General features: G+C 42.7%; 1 protein-coding gene across 1 annotated transcript in view; it reads right to left on the reverse strand.

Annotated features, from left to right (window-relative positions):
* Nucleotides 1-472: 472 nt before the first annotated feature.
* The window catches only part of LOC120304823 (progesterone receptor-like), a 71862-nt gene continuing 50042 nt past the window's right edge, over nucleotides 473-22292 (reverse strand). The window contains exon 2 of the mRNA XM_039335803.1: nucleotides 473-515. Within this exon, the coding sequence (XP_039191737.1) occupies nucleotides 488-515 (28 nt within the window). The 3' untranslated portion in view covers nucleotides 473-487. The remainder of the gene's footprint in view (nucleotides 516-22292) is intronic.

Below are 22292 nucleotides of genomic sequence, written 5' to 3' on the forward strand. Positions count from 1 at the left end.
AATAGTGGAATAGAATCATTAAAGAAAGGATGCCAAAGGAGGAACAAGATGCAGTGAGAATGACAAAAAACAAAATATTGTTTAAATTATTTTAAATAATTAAATTGAACGGTTGAATTATTTTGCAGAGAGTTGTCCCATGGCGAATTTGCTGGGGTGAGTTTTTCCCATGCCACCTCAGGGTCACCTGAATCAGGGTGCAATTGGTTGTGGAATCTTCTTGGAAATGCTGCAAGGGCTGCGCTGCAGAATGGAGACAGGTGGTGTCTTATTCGTCCCCCTTTGTTGATGGATTCTAACTTGGATGGATTCTTTTACCCCTATTTCAAACCAATGGTCCTCTCTATTCAGAATGAGCAATTGCAAAAAAACAGTCACGACAGGTCATGTTATGATCCTGTTATGATGCTGACGAGACCCCCTTCCATCCCTCAGCATCATAACTGATGAAGCTTCTTGGGTGAGAAGTGAAATGTTTTCTTTTTCTTCAAGAAAAAAAAAAGTCCAATTGCCTTCTGAAAAAAACAAAACCAAAAACCATCATTGAGACAATCATGACCTGGATGGCTGAAAATCCCCACAGGCATTTATCTGTGTAAGTACATCTGTGTAATGGTATGTGGGAATGATCTTGGGAGACAAGGAAAAGCCCCTGCCTTGGGAGAAGCCAGATAACAGGCAGCTGAGTATGTAGAATAGTGGTTCTCAACCTTTTTAATGCCGCGACCCCCAACCAGTCGTAAGTCGAGGACTACTCAACCGGTTGTAAGTCAAGGACTACTCAACTGGTGCAGCACCGTTTGCAGAATGGGACTTTTGGCGGGCTCAGCAGGGCAGAGACAGCCTGGACAATTCCTATTGGCTTTTGAAAGCCCATAGAATTAGACTCTATTCAAGAGAGTCTATTCTATTGGCTTTCAAAAGCCAATAGAATAAAAGGGAGTAGCACAGCTAAGGAAAAGGGGAAAAAATGATGGACTGCGTTGTTTGGTGACCCCCGTGAAATGGTTGTTCGACCCCAAATGGGGTCCCGGCCCACAGGTTGAGAACCACTGATGTAGAAGGATGGGGCTGAGGCAAACACCCTTCCAAGTTCTTGGGCTGTAAAGGTGAGGAGGGAGAAATGCTCATTCATGTAACTGTACAATAAAGTAGAATTAGCTCATCTTGGGGATGCTTCTGGTCTGGACTACCTTGCAAGGCTGAAATCGATCTTGCAAGACTGAGAGTATTTTTCTCCCCCACTCGACTACACATTCCAAGAAACTAGGGAGGGTCTCTTTTGAGATGTTCGTCACACCTGTATTGTTTCCACAGGCTCAGCTGCCTCTTCTCTGATCATTGCTCTGGCTATGGCCCTTCCCCGGTCTCCCAAGGTTATTCCCATTTACCATTATAATCTCTGTGTATCAAACATACCGGGAGACCCAGGTGCATGGTGGCTCACATGGTTAGTGTTATGTCCTGGGCCTGTGATTGACAGAGCAGGTGCAGGAAGTTGCAGTGAGACCCGGGCAGACCATGTGGCCTGCCCAGGCCAGGCAGGCTGTCTCCAGCCTATTGAGCATGTGCAGAGCGGGAAAATATGTTGCATTTATTGGCTGACGCTGTTCCCTGCAGAAGGTATAAAAGGGAGCGGAGCCATTTTGTGTTGTTCTGTTAAAGCCAAAATAAAGAAGCATCTGTTATTACTCCTGCCTCATTTCAATGCCTTATCAACTCAAAGAACAGAACAGTTAGGACACTGGGTTAACCAATCAGCAAGCTCCGCGTTCAAGACCTGAGTGCTGCTATTTGATGGGGTGAGCTCCTGTCCTTCGCTACAGCTCCTTGCCCACCTGGCAGTTTGAGAGTGTGGAAATGCGAGTAGATAAAATAGGTACCATTTTGATGGACAATTAATGGGGACATGAAAGGTGCCCCCAACTGGGCATTCCTTGGGCAATGGTGATGTCACTGTTTAATTCTTTCAACCCAGAAAGTGCGATGCAACCAGGAGACCTGGCAAAAGAGGCATTTCTATAGCACCAAGTTACAGTAATTTCACTCTCTTCCTTCCTTGCCCACCAGCCTATGCTTCTTTTTTCCTTCACCCTCCTTTAACGTTGACTTCTTTTTACAAATATATTGACCTTATTCATGGCTGATTTCAAAGCCTTGGGAACCAAGAAGGATGGGGGGGGGCATGATAGCTGTGTTCCAATATCTCAGGGGCTGCCCCAAAGAAGAGGGAGTCAAGCTATTCTCCAAAGCGCCTGAAGGCAGGACAAGAAGCAACGGATGGAAACTAATCAGGGAGAGAAGCAACCTAGAACTAAGGAGAAATTTCCTGACAGTTAGAACAATTAACCAGTGGAACAACTTGCCTCCAGAAGCAATGAATGCTCCAACACTGGAAGCTTTTAAGAAGAGACTGGACAGCCATTTGTCCGAAATGGTATAGGGTTTCCTGCCTGAGCAGGGGTTGGACTAGATGACCTCTAAGGTCCCTTCCAACTTTACTATTATTATTATTATTATAACTAAAAGCTCCCTCCTCATAAGTACAGAGAGTCCTTGACTTACGATCACCATTCAGCCCAAAATTTCTGCTGCTAAGCAAGATAGTTGCTACGTGAATTTTGCACCATTTAATGATCTTTCTTGCCACAGTTAATTGAATCACTCTGGTTGTTATGTTAGTAACCTGGTCGTTAAGTGAATTTGGCTTCCCCATTGGCTTTGCTTGTCAGAGGGTCACAGAAGAGGGCCACATGTCCCCAGGACACTGCAGCCGTCATAAATACGAGTCAGTTGCCAAACGTCTGAATTTTGATCACATGACCACGGGGATGCTGCAATAGTCATAAGTGTGAAAAACGGTCTTAAGTCGCTCTTTTCAGTATCATTGTAACTTTGAATGGTCACTAAACAAACTGTTGTAAGTCAAGGACTATCTGTACACCTACCTCCCTTTAACTTTGATGACAGGGAGTTATTATCTCCTCTTTGGAGGAAAGTATGTTAACCTCCACACACTCCCTTTGAGAAGTGTGACTCATTATTAATATATTGAGGAATACGATTCAATCAAAATATTGTAGCTCTAACTTTCATATCTGATTTCCTTTTCCTACTTTTTTTTTTTTTAAAAAAAGGCGATGCATTAGGGGAACCCACGCATTGATGGATGTTTTTCTTTTCTTTTTCCTCTCCCAAACACAGCCTCTGAACCTAACTTGATTTCAAATCTTATTGTACTGCTTAATATGAGAAAGAACAGTTGGGTTTTGAAAATGGTAGAGGAGGCATTGAAAATCTCTCTCCAGCCCTGCTTCCCCAAAATCTCAGAAGTCCCCAGCCAGCAATGAATTCTGGGAGTTGAAGTTCACAAGTCTTAATGTTGCCGCAGTTGGACACTCCTGATGTAGAGGGAGAAACCTCATAGGGCAGTGTTTCTCAACCTTGACAATTTTAAGGCATGTGGACTTCAACTCCCAGAATTCCACAGCCAGCAATGCTGGCTGTGGAATTCTGGGAGTTGAAGTCCACATGCCTTAAAATTGTCAAGGTTGAGAAACATTGTCATAGGGGAAGAAATTAGCATGTAGCTCCTCTTTTGCCCCCCAAATTTAGCTCATTAACATCTTTATGTCTGTCTCTCTACCACGGAGAGGTCATCTAGTCCAACCCTCTGCTCAGGCAGGAAACCCTATACCATTTCAGACAAACGGCTGTCCAGTCTCCTCTTAAAAACCTCCAGTGTTGGAGCATTCACCGCTTCTGGACTCCCAAATATCCATTCAATCAGCAAATGTGGGGCTTCTGGATTTAGGGAAGTCAGCTTAAAATGCCATTTCATTGCAGGACTTCCCAGAATTTATGCAAAGCACGAGGCTGTCCACCCTTGGCAACCTTAAGACTTGTGGACTTCAAGTCTCGGAAGTCCCCAGCCAGCAATGAATTCTGGGAGTTGAAGTTCACAAGTCTTAATGTTGCCACAGTTGGACACTCCTGGATGTAGAGGGAGAAACCTCATAGGGGAAGAAATTAGCATGTAGCTCCTCTTTTGCCCCCCAAATTTAGCTCATTAACATCTTTATGTCTGTCTCTCTACCATGGAGATAGTGACTTCAGATTTACAAGACTGCTTTACTTTTTACTGAGCCAAAGACCAGTCAAAATCAATGACATTAGAGACAATTATCTATTAACACCCACCAGCATTAGCCTGGGGGAATCGCCACACTGAAATTCAAATCCATAATGAATGTAGTTCAGATGAGGAATTCTAATTTTAATCTCTCTCTCCCCATCTCCCTCTCACGCTCCCCTCCCTCCTGTCCTTTCCCTTTCCCTCTCTCTGTGTAAGCATACTTCTATATATGTGCTTGCATGCCCCAATACACATTGCAAGGGATTTGTTTCTCAACAGCTTGAAAACAGCAATGGGTTACCAAGCCATTGGGAACTCAATTCCTTGCTGAGCTTTGCAAATCTCTCAATTCATCATCAGCTACTTACTTCCCGCTTTCGAATCATTTTTCTTCTTTACCTTCAGAACGGGGAGAAATCCATTTCTTCCCTATTGCAGTCGCCCTTGTATTTATTTTACTTTGGATTTAAAATTCATACGCCTGTTCAAAATGAACTTGTAGTTTCAAACCCCAGCAAAATACAACTAATGCAATTCCTGGCATTTGGGACCTTTGGTGTTTTCACTGTTCCTCCATGAGATATCGGGGTCCTCCTTGTCTTAATGGGGTGCACAGGTCTGTATCTGTATCTTCCACTGCAACAATAACAACGTGGCATTTTCTGACTGTGGGACGGATCCACAAAATCTAATTTATTCTAAGTTCCTCCATTTGTTCTGAGGAGCAATTCCTATTAACTGTCACCACTGGCATATTATGACAGCAAGCATTTTCTTCTTGAGCTTTTTTGTGTGCTATTTGTACTATGAAACCAGGATGATGGATTGCTTCAAACAGAGCAAAAAACTCTTATTTTTTTCCACAAGTTTATATTGGATAGTCTTATATTTTTACTTTAATTTTACAGAACATTGCACAGTCTTATCTGTTACTGCAATCTTGTGAATGACTGACAGATATAAAAATCTTGCACTGAGTTTACTGCTGGGACAAAGTAAGCAAACTTGGATAGTCTCAAAAATATTAAGCATGGATGAGCCTTCTTAAGTACAGGTAACTTAGACCACAATTGAGCCCAAAATTTGTGTTGCTATGTAAGACAGTTGTTAATTAAATTTTGCCCCATTTTGTGACCTTTCTTGTCACAGTTGTTAAGTGAATCCCTGCAGTTGTCAAGTTAGTAACACGGTTGTTAAGTGAATCTACTTTCTCCATTGACTCAGTTCGCAAAGGGGGAATCACATGACTCCAGGACACTATAACCAACATAAATATGAGTCAATTTGCAAGCATCTGAATGTTGATTATGTGCCTAGGGGGATACTGTAACAGACGTGTGAAAGTGTGAAAAATGGTCATAAGTTACTTTTTCAGTGATGTTGTAACTCCGAACTGCCATTAAATGAACTCTTGTTAAGTTGAGAACGACCTGTATTTTAATGGCAAATTGTCAGACTGGCATGAGAAATATTAGATGACAATGCCAAACTGCATGGAGATACCCCTGAAGAAATCAGAATTCAACCTTTACTTGAGGAAGATGTGAATATATTTAAACCTGCTATGGGTGCCTTGTCAGAAGTAATCAAAATTGTTTAATAAATAAAGAGACCCAGAACATAAGAAGCAGGAGGTTAAAAAAAAGAACCTAGGCAGAGATCTTATCAAAATTTATTAAAATCCTCACGCCTTCTTAAGGAGAATTCTGAAATTACAACAGTAACATTAACACAAGGGTCACTAAAGAAAAGCAGCAGGAAATTCCTTAAAGTTATACCCGAGAAAGCATTTGCTGTGAAACACAAAAGAAAATAAATCTTCTGAAAGAATAGGAAGAAAGCTAAGCATTATGAGATAAGGACTCCCATTTTACTTGTCGTCATGGCTTCTGAGACACTAGCCTTAAATCCTGGGAACTAAAGGGTCTTGGGTTTCTCTTCATAGAACAAAAAACATAAAATATAGAATAATAGAGTTGGAAGGGACCTTAGAGGTCTTCTAGTCCAACCCAACCCCACCCCCGTTCAAGCAAGAGGCCTTATACCATTTCAGACAAATGGTTGTCCAGTCTCGTTTTGAAAGCCTCCAATGATGGAGCACCCACAACTTCTGGAGGCAAATTGTTCCACTGATTAATTGTTCTAACTGTCAGGAAATTTCTCCTCAGTTTTAGGTTGCTTCTCTCCTTGGTTAGTTTCCTTCCGTTGTTCTTTGTTTTGCCTTTTAGTGCTTTGGAAAATAGTTTGACCCTCTTGTCTTTTTAAGAGCCCCTCAGATTTTGGAATACAGCCATCGTGTCTCTCCTAATCCTTCCTTTCATTAGATTAGACACCCAATTCCTGCAACTCTTCTTCTGCAGCAAGAAAAATCATAAAATGGGGCAAAAGCCACTGAACAACTTGTCTTGCTTAGCGACAGAAATATTGGGCTCAATTGTGGTCACCGTTACCTGTACTGGAATGCTGTGTTATTGCGATTATATTATTGAGGTTATAACAGTATTTCTCAATCACAGCTCTGTTAAAATGTGTGAACTTCACTCTCACCCTACATATAGCATTCCTATCCTTGCTTGGGAATGTGAGTTTCAGTCTCTTTTCAATGGAGAAAAAAAGAGAAGATGTGAAGCTTAACATTTAAGTGAAGATGCCAGAGTTTGAACCTACCACCTTCTGCATGTCAAGCACACATCTATCTCCCTTTCTTGAGGAACCTCCAGGTAGCCAGCTTGACCTAAGTCTTTAGGTTTAGTTAGCAGTTACCTTGGCAAAGATAAAAAAGCATCCATTTAGATTTCTGTTTTTCCCAGTGTTTTCCATTTCCCAGAGATGGGAGGCATAGAAATTAGATGATGATAGGCAGATAGGCAGGCAGGCAGGAGGGCGGGCAGACAGGCAGACATGCTATAGGGAAAAAAAAAATCTGCTTTACGTCATCTCTCACATTTAAATAATCATCCCCACGAAATTGTAGTTAGTTTCTTTGCCACTAGGGATGAAGGAATCTAAACTGAAATGAGTTTTTTTTTTCCTCCTTGCAAGTTTAATGTTTCCTTTGTATTTAAATAAGTACATCACTTCAGAGGATTTTAAAGATACAACTGAAATCAGAGGTATTCCTGTTGGGACTGATGGACAGTGGTGACATTGGACCATGGCTAGCTGGGGAATTCTGGGAGTTGAAGTCCATGGGCCTTAAAGTTGCTAAGGTTTGGACGCCCCTGTTGTAAAAGAAAGCAAAGATAATACCGATAATCATTGGCCCCTTGAGTGCCATACCAAAACATCTGGAGCAACACCTTCAGCATTGACAAACTCACCATCGGTCCATTGCAAAAAGCAGCTTTAACCTGGAATTGCTGACATCCTGCAACAATACGTTTATGGTTATTAAACAACAACATCTGCCTATCCCATGTCCTTGGGAAAGACTCGATAGGTGGATAAAAATGCCAATTGTAGTCTAAACATCTGACTGAGTCTGCAACCAACCGTGTAATAATAAGAATTACAGGGTAGTTTTGCTAAATATTTAAATGGAGAGAAGCAAATACACTTTATTTTCTCAGCAACCTAAGAAACAATGAACTGAATGGATTTATTTTTTTATTTTTTTGAATGAATGAAATTCTATGGCTCTGAATGCTGACATCACTGATGCTGGGCCATAATTCTTTGCCCACCCCTGAATAATCCTCCTCCTCCTCCTCTTTATCTCCTATAATCTGTTTTTGTTTTTGCACTGAGCAGGCAAGAAGCAATGACACTGCACTGCAGTATATCTAGAAAATTGTAAGAAGGCATTTATGGCCTCTAAGGAACTCAGAATCCGAAGGGGGGTGGAGAGGATTATTCCGTGCAAAACAAGGACCTAGAAATGAAGCCATGCTTTGTCTTGTAGAACATGGACTCCTGAGACCCAGCCTTCCTTTCTTCAGGTGTTTATGGAGCATGAGTGAGCTCACCTTTCCGATCCTTTCCCGCCCCCCACCCCCAAATATTTCAGGGAAGCTAACCTGTGGTTTTGTCATTACTCCCCAAGGCCTTTCTCACATTCCTGCAGTAGGACTGACCTAGATTTCCTGGCTCACTTGTTCCTGCAGCACGTAGTGTCCCCACCTACTTCTTGTTGTCTATGAATGAGGGAAAGAAGGGAGAAGGTTTTGTGGATCCCTTGGGGGAATAGCAGGTGTTAGAGAGAGAGAGAAAGAAAGGCAAAGATGGGGTGGATTTGGAAGAAAACAAAAATCTGTGCTTCTTCATTTCTTTCCCTCTTTCCCCTCCTGCTGACTTTTCCAGTCGCACAATTAGGTTGTAAATTCCACAGGAGCCGAGCAGAAGGTGAGAAAAGAACTGAGAAATGAGCAAAGAATCCATGATGGGGGGGGGGAACGGGAGGGATGATGATGTTGATGATGATGATGAGGAGGAGGAGGCAGAAAAGACAAGAGGGGGAGGGAGGAGGAAGGAAAAAGGAAGGGAGGAATGAAAAGAAGGAAGAGAGAAGGGGAAGGAAGAGGAAGGAGGTGAGTGGAAGGAGTGGAGTGGGGGGAAGCAATGAGAGGGGAGGGGAGGGGAGGGGTGGGGAAGAGAAGGGAAGGGGAGAAAGGAAGGAAGGGAGGAAAAAGCAATGGGGTATAACTAACCCTGAATCCATTTATTTCTTGTCAAGCATCTCTTATCTGAGGTCCAACACTTGCACTGTTAATCTTAAATGAGGTATCAACCCATATTATACCCAAATGCATAAACATTCAAGAAGGAACATGACGAAATAAACCATTACAATACACATGTGAGCAAAGTGTGGAAGGCTAAAACTCTTAACAGCACAATCCAGAAGGACAGAATAGTGATTCTGTTGAGGCTTTCTCTTGGGCTGTTTCATAAGTAGTCCTCATTTGGGCTTTTAATTTCACACTTAACCTTAGAGGGAGGGTTGTACTGGGTATACACTGAGAGAGAGTGACTGGCCCAAAGTCACCAAGCTGGCTTTCATGCCTATGGCAGGACCTGAACTCATGGTCTGCTGCTTTTTAGCCTGGTATCTTAATCACTATACCAAACTGGCTCTCGTTTTATATTAGCAATTATCCAGTGTTTCATTTTGCTAAACTCACTTCCCTGTCTGCTGAAGCTCATCTGACCTGCACATCACTTCTTCTATGATCTAATTATTACATCTCCTACTAATGACACGCCTCCGGCAGCAGCCTTCTGCTTAAAATGGAAATTATTGCTTTCACCAAAAAAGTTTTAAGCCCAGGGAGTTCACCAAGGATCAGATCTCCAGCACATCAGGTAGGCCAGAAAAGAAGAGGAGGAATAGCAGTTGACCTTCTTTTGGAACCAAACTATGAAACTCACTAGCTTAACCTCTCCTAGCTGATAGCAATTACATCTGCTTGATGAGTTGATTCAGAAGAGAGGAACATCTATAAACTGCTGTCAGGAACTGACCTTCTCCAAAGTCATCTGAGAAAAGGAGGGAGAATGACAGAGGGGGAAGAAAAGGTTGGGCCTCTTTCCAAATGGCACATGCAAATGTAACACCTGACAAGCAAGAAAAAGACCCTAGAAAGAGTGCAGAGAAGAGCAACAAAGATAATAAAGGGTCTAGAGCAGTGTTTCTCAACCTTGACAATTTTAAGGCATGTGGACTTCAACTCCCAGAATTCCACAGCCAGCATTGCTGACTGTGGAATTCTGGGAGTTGAAGTCCACATGCCTTAAAATTGTCAAGGTTGAGAAACACTGCTCTAGAGGCTCAATCTTATGATGAACAATCAAGGGAACTAGGTATATTTAGCATAACAAAGAAAAGGCTTAGGGCAGGGGTCTTCAAACTTGGCCCTTTTATGACTTGTGGACTTCAACTCCCAGAATTCCTCAGCCAGTATGCCTGGCTGAGGAATTCTGGGAGTTGAAGTCCACAAGTCATAAAAGGGCCAAGTGTGAAGACCCCTGGCTTAGGGGGTGACATGATAGATGTCTTCCAATACTTGAAGGGTTATCACAAGGAAAAGGGGATCAATTTATTCCTCCGAAGCATCTGAGGGAAAGAAAAACACCATAGGTGGAATCTCCTCAGAGGGAGATCCAATTTGGCAATAAGGAGGAATTTCCTAACAGTAAGAAAGAAAAATTAATCAATGGAACAACTTGCCTCCTGGAGTTCTGGGTCCTCCATCGCTGGAGGTTTTCAAGAAAAGATTGGACAACCATTTGTTTGAGATGGCATAAGGACTCCTCCCTTGACCAATCATAAGTGTAAGGACCAGTCATAAGTCATTTTTTCAGTGCTGCCATAACTTCAGTCACTCAACCAATGGTTGTAAGTCTCAAGAACTATCTGTATTGGCCCTTGCTTAAATTTCCTAGGTGTCACACAGAATGAGACAACTCATCGCAGCCATCTCAACACGGCCATCTCATCACGGCCAATTCACCCTGGGACAACTCACCAGGGCCAACATGCCATGGGGCACCTTGCCCCGGAAAATTCGATGTGTGATAACACAATCAATGTTATCCACCACTGTTTCTTCAACATTATTTCCCTTTTTTTCTCAATGGAAATAATGTCCAAGAAACAGCGATGGATAACATCTAGTAATAGTAGTAAAGTTGGAAGGGACCATGGAGGTCATCTAATCCAACCCCCTGCTCAGGAAGGAAACCCTACACCATTTCGGACAAATGGCTGTCTAGTCTCTTCTTAAAAACTTCCAGTGTTGGAGCATTTACTGCTTCTGGAGGCAGGTTGTTCCACTGATTAATTGTTCTCACTGTAAGGAAGTTTCTCCTTAGTTCTAGGTTGCTTCTCTCCTTGATTAGTTTCCACCCGTTGCTTCTTGTCCTTCTTGTCCAGGTGCTTTGGAAAATAGCTTAATTCCTTCTTCTTTATGGCAGCCCCTGAGATATTGGAAGATTGCTATCATGTCCCCCCTCATCCTTCTCTTTGTTAAACTAGACATACCCAATTCTAGCAACCGTTCCTTATATGTTTTAGCCTCCAGTCCCCTAATCATCTTTGTTGCTCTTCTCTGTACTCTTTCTAGAGTCTCAATATCTTTTATACATCGTGGTGACCAAAACTGGATGCAGTATTCCAAGTGTGCCCTTACCAAGGCATTGAAGAGTGGCATTAATACTTCACGTGATCTTGATTCTATCCCTCTGTTAATGCAGCCTAGCACTGTGTTGGCCTTTTTGGCAGCTGCAGCACACTGCTGGCTCATATTTAAGTGAGTGTCTACTAGGACTCCGAGGTCCCTCTCACAGTTACTCCTATTGAGCATGGTGCCACCTATGCTGTACTTGTGCATTTGGTTTTTCTTGCCTAAATGCAGAACCTTGCTTTTTTCACCATTGAATTTCATTTTGTTAGTTAGTGCCCAATGTTCAAGTCTGTCCAGATCCTTCTGTATCTTAAGCCTGTCTTCTGGAGTGTTGGCTATTCCTGGCTATTCCTAATCTATGGCATTAAGTTATCCTGCGTGGAGGTGTCCACAGTGAGTTGTTCCACAGTGAGCTGGCTGCGGTGAATTGTCCCATGGGTGAGTTGGCCATGGTGAAATGGTCGAGGTGAGATGGCAGTGGTGAGATGGCCATGGCAAGATGGCTATGGAGATTTGACTGCGGCAAATTGTCCCACGGTTGAGTTGGCCGTGGCAAGATGGCCACGGTGAGCTGGCTATGGCAAATTGTCCTATGGTGAGTTGGCCATGGTGAGATGGCTGTGGTGAATTTCCTATTTCCCACGATGAGTTGACCACAGCGAGGTGGCTGTGGTGACATGGCCGTGGCGAGTTGGCAGCAGCAGATTCTCCTATTCTTCAGTCAAGCAAGAGACACATAGGAAATTGAAGCAAGGGCGAGCTTATTATTCACCCCTCAAAACCCCTTAAAGCAGGGGTGTCAAACTCACAACGTCACGTGACGTTTCGCGACGTATCGCAACTTTTTTTCCATTGCCGGCAATGGGGTGGGCACGGTTTTGGCATGACACATCTGGCCCGTGGGCCAGCAGTTTGACACCCCTGCATTAAAGCTTTTCCAATTGTACGGGAGATCATTTCTGCCCATGCTTTCTGTATCTCATTTCAAGGAGCTCCTACCCTTTTTAATTTGTTTATTCTTCAGGATTTCAAGCCATAATTACAAATTTGGTAAATGACTCCTGTTTTAATCAGATGCTTGTGATGTGTGGCATTGATTTTTTGGGTTTGTTTGTTTCACACTGCCTTCTAAACATTATTTAAAAGCACAATCGTTAAATTCAACCAGGAACTGATGTGCAGGCTACACAAATAGCCCACTAAAAAAGAGATACTTCAAATATATATAAAAAACTTTTCTCCAGAAAATGATCCAAAATATAATTGCATAGTTTGTTACTGTGTGATTTCTCCTTAGCCCCGCATTTTAGAATATTAGTCTTCTAATGAAGTTCCATTCTGCAAGCAATAAAATGTTAAATGTAACAATTAAATAGGGGCTTTGAAAAGAGGGAAGAAAATGCCAACTGTCTTTCATGACTGTTTAATTTTAATATATCTCTATTGATATTTTTTAACTAAGGTGATTGAAATTTGAAATGGCTCATCAGAATTGAAAAGCTGATCACGTAACCCCAGGACACTGCGACCGTCATAAAGTATGAACCAGTTGCCAAGCATTTGAATTTTGATCCTATGATCAAGGAGATGCTACAATGGTTGTAAATGTGAAAAACGGTCATGTCACTTTTTCCAGTGCCGTTGTAACTTCAAACAGTCACTAAACCAGTGGTTCTCAACCTGTGGGTCGGGACCCCATTTGGAGTCAAATGACCATTTCACGGGGGTCACCAAACCACGCTGTCCGCCATTTTTTTCCCTTTTCCCTAGCTGTCCTACTCCCTCTTATTGGTGGCCACATCCACTTGGGGGTCACCACAACATGGGGAACTGTATTATGGGGTCACGGCATTAGAAAGGTTGAGAACCACTGCACTAAACGAACTGTTGTAAATCAAGGACTACTTGTACTGTATTATTCTGATCAATAAGGCTCCCAATTTTAATAGCATAAAATTGCATCTTGATGGCCCAGATAGTCTGAGTTTGGAGGCACAGCTGTCTCAATATATTTGCTGTCCAAGGCAAAGATTATCACTCCCTTCTACTTCTTGGAAGATTATTGTGGATAATTTCCAGTTTAGTTGGCACCCAGCAGACACTCAGTATCCACATCAGAGCAGACACACGCCACACTCAGTTCAGCTAGAAAAAAATATGGCTTGATGTTTATTTATGAAACATTAGCAAACATCAAAAAGATCAGTTGGAAAAATTGGGATAAAAGGCAAGTGAAAGCAGGGAGAGAAACATGAATAGCAGGCAACAATTTACATTACATCTAATAATCATTTATCTGTCTGTCTGTCCGTCCGTCCGTCCATCTGTCTATTACCTCCATTACTATTTTTAAAAATAGACTGGACAACCATTTGATTGGAATACTGCATCCACTTTTGGTCACCACAATGCTGAGACTCTAGAAAGAGTACAGAGAAGAGCAACAAAGATGATTAGGGGACTGGAGGCTAAAACTTACATGGAACAGTTGCTGGAATTGGGTATGTCTACTTTAGTTTAATGAAGAGAAGGACGAGGGGGGGACATAATAGCAGTGTTCCAATATCTCAGGGGTTGCCACAAAGAAGAGGGAGTCAAGCTATTCTCCAAAGCACCAGAAGGCAGGACAAGAAGTAACGGATGGAAACTAACCAAAGAGAGAAGCAACCTAGAACTAAGGAGAAACTGCCTGATAGTTAGAACAACTAATCAGAGGAACAGCCTTCCTCAAGAAGCTGTGAATGGTCCAACACTGGAAGTCTTTAAGAAGAGATTGGACAGCCATTTGTCTGAAATGGTATAGGGTTTCCTGCCTGAGCAGGGGGTTGGACTAGATGACCTCCAAGATCCCTTTCAATATTATTATTATTGTTGTTGTTGTTGTTGTTAATTATATAAGGTCTCCTACATTGAGCAGGGGGTTGGACTAGCCTTATAGACCAGACTTATGATTCTAATGTTTGGTGCCCAGGCTGGAAATATGACATGGAATTCTCCATTCTAGTTTCTATATTTGATGTTTTCCTAGCAAAGTCCCCAAAGTCCCAAAGCATGTTTTGCTGGGTGCTGGATGGAAAGTAGAGTGAGAAAAAGTCTAAACTTTGAACGGGTTCAAATGGAGGACTTTTTTTAAATCAAAACCTAAGGGAAGGGCTGCAAATGTTGACGGATCTTCCTTCTCCCCTCCTGGCCAACTGAGTTAGGCTGTTGGATGCTGTTGGAATTAGAGAGGAAATACGACCTTGATAGCTAAAGTGTGTTTCATTCCTAGGTTGTGAAAAAGAACATGGTAGGAATAAAAAAAAAAAGTGATTAAACTGTGTTAGCTTCCATCTAGTATCTCTGAGAATGAGGAGTTCATTAGGGAACCTTTGAAATTTTATGTCTCTACTATTCTTTGTACAAATAACAAAGAAGTCTGGAAAAGTAGAATCAAGGGCAACTTGGGATCTCTCCAGATAAGACTGTTATAGTCAACTGAGACAATTTATTACTCTTCCGTTTTATTTCTTGACTTCAAAACAGGTAATAGAAAAAAAGGTGGAAAAGATAGACTGGAAATGATTTCGCAGACAGCTATAGAAATGTAGATACCATAGATCTTATGAATTAGGATTTTTTTGAACCTAGGCTGTTATTCACTTTCCTAAAGATCTTTGCAATTGACAGGCTACAGAATCATAATCTAATCTTTGTGGAGCCACAGCCTCCAAGGAACCATGGATCTAAGTAAGGTTACTCTTTTTAAAGCTATTAGACCAGTGGTTCTCAACCTTTCTAATGCCGCGACCCCATAATACAGTTCCCCATGTTGTGGTGACCCCCAACCACTTATACATCACCGGGTGCCAGGGGCGTGGCCAAAGAAAAGGGGGAAAAAATGGCGGACAGCCTTGTTTGGCGACCCCCATGAAATGGTCATTCTACCCCAAATGCATATTCCTGGGAATAGGTCTGGAGACACAGAGCTCGTTCTTCATTTACTGATGACTCAATAGTTTCTCTTTCTGTGTCAAAAAAGGTAACCTGCAAGGAGTCTGGCCATGGAGGAAAAAAAACAAAACCTGGGGTCTATTCTTCCATGACCAAATGAGAGAAAATGTAGCCTGCTGATTAAGATGTTGGTGTGGGATAGGAAAAGCTTGGGTTCAAGTCCAACCTCAGCTAAAGAATGACTGTGTAGCTTTGGGCCAGTCATTCTCCATCAGCATAAACTAAACCCTATACCATTTCAGACAAATGGCTGTCCAGTCTCCTCTTAAAAACTTCCAATGTTGGCGCATTCACCGCTTCTGGAGGCAGGTTGTTCCACTGGTTAATTGTTCTCACTGTCAGGAAGTTTCTCCTTAGTTCTAGGTTGCTTCTCTCTTTAGTTAGTTTCCACCGGTTGCTTCTTGTCCTGCCTTCAGGCGCCTTGGAGAATAGCTTGACTCCCTCTTCTTTGGGGCAGCCCCTGAGATATTGGAACACTGCTATCCTGTCCCCCCTTGTCCTTCTCCTCATTAAACTAGACATACCCAATTCCAGCAGCCGTTCCTTATATGCTTTAGCCTCCAGTCCCCTAATCATCTTTGTTGCTCTTCTCTGTACTCTTTCTAGAGTCTCTTTTTTACATTGTGGTGACCAAAACTGGATGCAGTATTCCAAGTGTGGCCTTACCAAGGCATTGTAAAGTGGTATTAATACTTTACGTGACCTTGATTCTATCCCTCTGTTAAATGCAGCCTAGCACTGTGTTGGCCTTTTTGGCAGCTGCAGCACACTGCTGCTCATATTTAAGTGATTGTCCACTAGGACTCGGAGATCCCACTCACAGTTGCTACTATTGAGCAAGGTATCCCCTATGCTATACCTGTATATTTGGTTTTTCTTGCCTATATATAATCCAACTTCAGTTGAAAATGAAAGATATCCACATCCCCACCATCAAGAAGGAGTAACATGCTTGAGAAGGTTCCCAATGGATTATTTTAAAATATAGACAAGTCTTCTTCCATAAAGAAGGTCTCCTTGCCAGACAATAACTCCTTAGAGGGAGCTGTTTTTTTAGAAAGCCCAAAAAGAGTAACTATCCTGGGTCATACATCTAAATAAAGGCCCCATTCAAAGTGTTGGTGAGGTATCTAGTGTGATCAGATGGTTATTTTAACATCTTGTTTATTTCACCAAGAGGTATTTTAGCAGGATCCAATTGGGGTCAGTCACTGGGACCAGAGATTTAATCTTCTGAGCTTTCAGACTCATACTGGAGCCCATCCTCAGGGAACTTGTCTCTCATGAGGGTGTGATGTGAGGATGGCTCCAGCAAAAGTCTGAAAGCTCAGAAGACTAATGCAGAGAAGGACTGAGGGTGACATGATAGCCGTGTTCCAGTATCTCAGGGGTTGCCACAAAGAAGAGGGAGTCAAACTATTCTCCAAAGCGCCTGAGGGCAGGACAAGAAGCAACGGATGGAAACTAATCAAGGAGAGAAGCAACCTAGAACTAAGGAGAAACTTCCTGACAGTGAGAACAATTAACCAGTGGAACAACCTGCCTCCAACACTTGTGAATGCTCCAACACTGGAAGTTTTTAAGAAGAAACCATCAGCAGACAGCCATTTGTCTGAAATGGTATAGGGTTACCTGCCTGAGCAGGAGGTTGGACTAGATGACCTCCAAGATCCCTTCCAATATTATTATTATTATTATTATCATTATCATCATCATCATCATCATCATCATCATCATCATCATCGCTAGAGCAGGGGTAGGCAACCTTGGCTCTTTTATGACTCGTGGACTTCAACTCCCAACTCTTGTTGTTGTTGTTGTTGTTGTTGTTAATTATATAAGGTCTCCTGCATTGAGCAGGGGGTTGGACTAGTCTTATAGACCAGCCTTATGATTCTAATGCTTGGTGCCCAGGCTGGAAATATGACATGGAATTCTCCATTCTAGTCTCTATATTTGACATTTTCCTAGCAAAGTCCCCAAAGTCCCAAAGCATGTTTTTCTGGGTGGTGGATGGGGGGGGGTGGACTAGAACAGGGATTTTCAACCAGTGGTACAGGTACCACCTATGGTACATTGGCACCTGGCAGGTGGTATGTGACCATCCTAGAAAAGTGGTACTGGGGAAGGGGAATGAGCTGAACCTGTGGTAGCATCAAGCAACCCTGAATGAAAGACGGCTGGAGCTGCAGGGCTGTCAGGGCTCAGCGGAAGCACCGGGATCAGTGCCCCTTTCCAGTTGATCGGCGCTTCTTCAGGGCTGTCAGGGCTTAGTAGAAGTGCCAGGATCAGTGCCAGGCTCCAGCTGGAGCTCGGCGCTGATCCTGTTGCTTCTGCTGAGCCCTGAAGAAGCACCAATCAGCTGGAAAACAGCATTGATCCTGGCGCTTCTGCTGAGAAGAAGTGCTGATCAGCTGGAATGTTGCAGCATCTCCAGGGTCTTGTGATTTACATTCAGATGCTTGGCAACTGATTCATATTTATGACAGTCATAGTATCCCAGGGTCATGTGAAGTGACCAAAACCTGCTGCAACCGCCCAGCAGATGGGGGGAATAAAAACCAAACACCCCCCACCCCACCTCCGCTGCCAATCTTTGACGGAAATGCTCACAACAATGAAAACCTCAGACAGGAAGAAGAGCGCCACCGGGTGGGCAAGCAGGTGTCTTGCTCGGCTGTGGCTTGGGAGGCACTTTTTTCAGTGGCATTGTAACTTCGAACAGTCACTAAGTGAAATGTTGTAAGTCGAAGACTACCTGTACTTTATCACTTTTTTCCTTTCTTTTTTTTTTTGGTCATCAAGTTTTTGACACCTTGCTGGACAACTGGTGGTACTCGGATGTTGCCATATCCTAAAAGTGGTATAATGGGTGAAATGGTTGAAAAGCCCTGGACTAGAAGACCTCCTAGGTCCCTTCCAACTTTATTATTATTATTATGGATCATCACACAGTCAGCCAGATGTTCAGACTGGATTTGGCATTTTGTCTACCTATTGAGTCCTTACCCAGGACCTGGGATATTACTACTACTATTATTATTATTATTATTATTATTATTATTATTATTATTATTATTATTAACTTCTGGTCCCAGGTTGGATCCTGCAACAGTATCCTGGGGCATGTATATTTACCTTCAGTTGTGAGGTATTTCAGCATTGAATGTTTTAGCCCACATTGCCCCTTACTGGAGTACTGACCTCAATAGCTAAAAAGAAAAAAATGATATAAATGAGAAAAAAGCAGCAGCAGTTTTGACAATGGTAGAATGGAGAGAAAAATTGTCTTCAGAGGATAGGAAAGATCTCTGTGGAGACCTTGATCAGTCAGATGGCGCAGTCTTAGAAGATGAATTTGGCCTGAGGGCCGAGTTCCATAATCTTGTTTGAAGAACAGAACTCTTGATTCTTTTCATCCCTTCCTTCTCTAAAGTCATTAAAACAATCTACAGTTTTCACTGATATCGTTTTCCTTTGCTGATACAAAAACTTGTGCTGACATTTTATGGCTCCTTGTTTAGTTCAGCAAAGGCCTTTGACGTCAGAGAAGCCTTTCAATGCGTCAGCAGAATTGCACAGCCAGGAGCTCAGAACAGAGCCGACACCAATTCAGCCTAAAGAAATCCCAAAATTGTTGGCAATCATTTATCTTGCAGTACATGTTGCCAATGCCTTCCCCCCCAAAAAAAGAAATTGATCAAATTGTGCTGAACGACTTGATGAAGGTAATACTTATTTTGTGTAACTCGCTTTCTGTTCGGAATATCTTTTACCAGAAAATTGCAGGAATTATAAAAGGCACTGACCGTGGGCAGAGGAAACAGCCAACATATAAGTGGGCTGAAGAAAGAAGCCTACAAAAAGTTTATATCTCTGTTGCTTTCCTTTCTTCAATAGCATTTCCTGCTAGGCAGAATGATTCAGACACCCAGAAACCAACTTGATGGCAAATTAAAGCAAACTTTTGATGGCCACTTAAGGACACTGGATGGGTGGGGGACAGGAGAAGAAAGGATATGAGGAATGAGGTGAAAAAAATAAAATGAAAAGCTCTCTATTTTGCAGATGAGAAGGTCAGGACTTTCTCACCACTACTGCTAATACCAATAGCAATAGTACTTAGAACTAGTACTAATACTATTTAGTAATAAGAAACAGTCCTAATAATAATATCATCAATAGTTATAATGAATACTAATAGGAGCTGTGGTGGTACGGTGGTTAGAATACAGTATTGCAGGCTAATTCACCTCAGTGCCAGGGTTTAATCCATACCGGTTCAAGGTTGACTCAGACTTCCATTCTTCCGAGGTCAGTAAAATGAAGACCCAAATTGTTGGGGGCAAGATGCTGACTCTGTAAACCGCTTAAATAGGGCTGCAAAGTGGTCTGTAAGTGTAAGTGCTATTGCTAGATTTATATACTACCCCATAGTGCTTTACAATACTCTGTGGTCACTTTACAATGTCAACATATTGTCTCCCAATAATCTGGGTTCTCATTTTACCAAACTCAGAAGGATCAAAGGCTGAGCCAACCTTGAGTCTTATCAGGATCGAACTCAAGGCTGTGAGCGGAGTTTGCCTGCAATACTGCATTCTAACCACTGTGCCACCAAGGCTCCACTAACTGCAAACCAATTTCCTCCCCCCCCCCATTTTCTATATTTTCCCCAGGAAATTAAATCTTAACGGTACAATTGGAAGGAATTGCAAAGGGGACGTTGAGGAATAACTGTATCTCACTTTGTTGTTTGTGGGTGGAAGTGCACATTATGACAATACGCAATACTGTCAGTGACAATGAGCACAGTGTTATCCTTGATCTCAGAGGAGTGGTGGCTTCAGCAAAATGAAGCTATTACTCTTTCCCAGGGGTGGGGTGGGGAGAAGAAAGAGTGGGGAAAAGAGAATGCAAGTGGGTGGGCAAATATCAGGCTCAGAAGCAAGAATGGCATGTGGCAGTTCTTCCAAGCTGAGCTTTTCAATTTTTTTTCCCATTTATAGACTAAATCTTGCCAGACTGAGGATTCAACTATCTGTATCTACAATATAGTCTGGGAGCGATATATATATATATACTGCATCCAGTTTTGGTCACCACGAGGTAAAAAAGATGCTGAGACTCTAGAAAGAGTACAGAGAAGAGCAACAAAGATGATTAGGGGACTGGAGGCTAAAACATATAAGGAACAGTTGCTGGGATTGGGTATGCCTAGTTTAATGAAGAGAAGGACAAGGGGTGACATGATAGCAGTGTTCCAATATCTCAGGGGCTGCCACAAAGAAGAGGGAGTCAAGCTATTTTCCAAAGCACCTAAAGGCAGGACAAGAAGCAATGGATGGAAACTAATCAAGGAGAGAAGCAACCTAGAACTAAGGAGAAACTTCCTGACAGTTAGAACAATTAACCAATGGAACAACCTGCCTCCAGAAGCGGTGAATGCTCCAACACTGGAAGTTTTTAAGAAGAGACCGGACAGCCATTTGTCCAAAATGGTGTAGGGTTTCCTGCCTGAGCAGGGGGTTGGACTCAATGACCTCCAAGGTCCCTTCCAACTTTATTATTATTATTATTATTATTATTATTATTATTATTATTATTATTATTATTATTATTATTATTACCACTACTACTACTACTATTACTACTACTACTACTACTAGGGAAAAGCTGTCTTTACCCTCTTTCTCTCACCCATGATATCTAAACTGAATTGCCTCTTACTCTTCTAGAATATACTCCCTCTCCTCCTGGGGAGCCACTTCTTCACCACATTCCATCACAGCAAATGTGGGAGGGAGGGCAACATTTCATAATATAAACAAAGGAACCAGCTAGGTTAGATGATGGGTCCATCTACCCAAAAAGTACAGTTTGAGTGACCGCAGGCTCTCAACATTTCAGGAAGTGACCATCCCAGCTCATCTGCTGATCTATCCTTTTAACATGGGGATAAGGAACTTTTTTTGTGTGGATGGAAGCTGCCGTTGATTTATTTACTGGGCTCCTGAGAGCCATAGAGTCTGGTGACATCTTAATAACCTGGAGTGGAAAGACCTTTTTCAACATTTTGGGAGGTGGGGTTGGAAGGGATGAAAAAGCAAAAATGAGGAGCTTTAAGTCTTGCGTTCATTTTGCCCCTTAAAACTCTGAAAGAGAAGTTTACAAAAGGTTTTAAGAGCTAAAACGGGTACCACGAGCTTCTCAAACAAACAAGGATCCAGAAAATGATAAGCGGTCTGGAGGCTAAAGCATATGATGAATGACTAAGAGAATTAGGTATGAGCCACAGTGGCTCAGTGGTTAGAATGCAGTACTGCAGGCTACTTCTGCTGACTGCCGACTGCCTGCAGTTCAGCAGTTCGATTCTCACCGGCTCAAGGTTGACTCAGCCTTCTGTCCTTCCGAGGTTGGTAAAATGAGGATTCAGGTTGTTAGGGGCAAAATGCTGACTCTGTAAACCACTTAGAGAGGGCTGTAAAGCACTGTGAAGCAGTATATAAGTCTAAGTGCGATTGCCATTAATCTAACAATGAAAAGGCTAAGGAGAAGCTGATGGCAGTCTTCCCATACTTGGCAGGATCTCACAAGGAAGAGAGCATACAACGCTCCACTGCAACTAAGAGCAGGACAAGAGGCAAAGGGTAGAAGCTTGTTAAAGAGAGATCCAACTTAGAAGTAAGGAGGAATTTCTTGACAGTGAGAATGAAGTTGTGGGTGCCCCATCCCTGGAGGTTTTCAAGAAAAGATTGGAGAGCCATTTGTCGGGGATGGTATAAGCCAGAAATGGCAAACCTTTTAGAGACCGAGTGCCCAAACTGCAACCCAAAACCCACTTATTTATCGCCGGGTGCCAGGTGGGCGTGGCCCACTGGTGGACGTGGCTGTGGTAGTCTTGGCAGATTGGCTGGATGTTGCCAAGGTGGGTGTGATCACCTCGATGTTGCTTGTGGGGAGGGATGCCTGTGGGGGCCGGGCAGGGTTGGGGGAGATCCAGGGGGTCTCTGGCAGGTGGGATGGTGGGCAGGAAGCTCGTC

This window comes from Crotalus tigris, unplaced genomic scaffold (genome assembly GCF_016545835.1).
Source record: "Crotalus tigris isolate CLP2741 ecotype Arizona unplaced genomic scaffold, ASM1654583v1 scf7180000017661.16357234195:1864864, whole genome shotgun sequence".
NCBI classification, from domain to species: domain Eukaryota; kingdom Metazoa; phylum Chordata; class Lepidosauria; order Squamata; family Viperidae; genus Crotalus; species Crotalus tigris.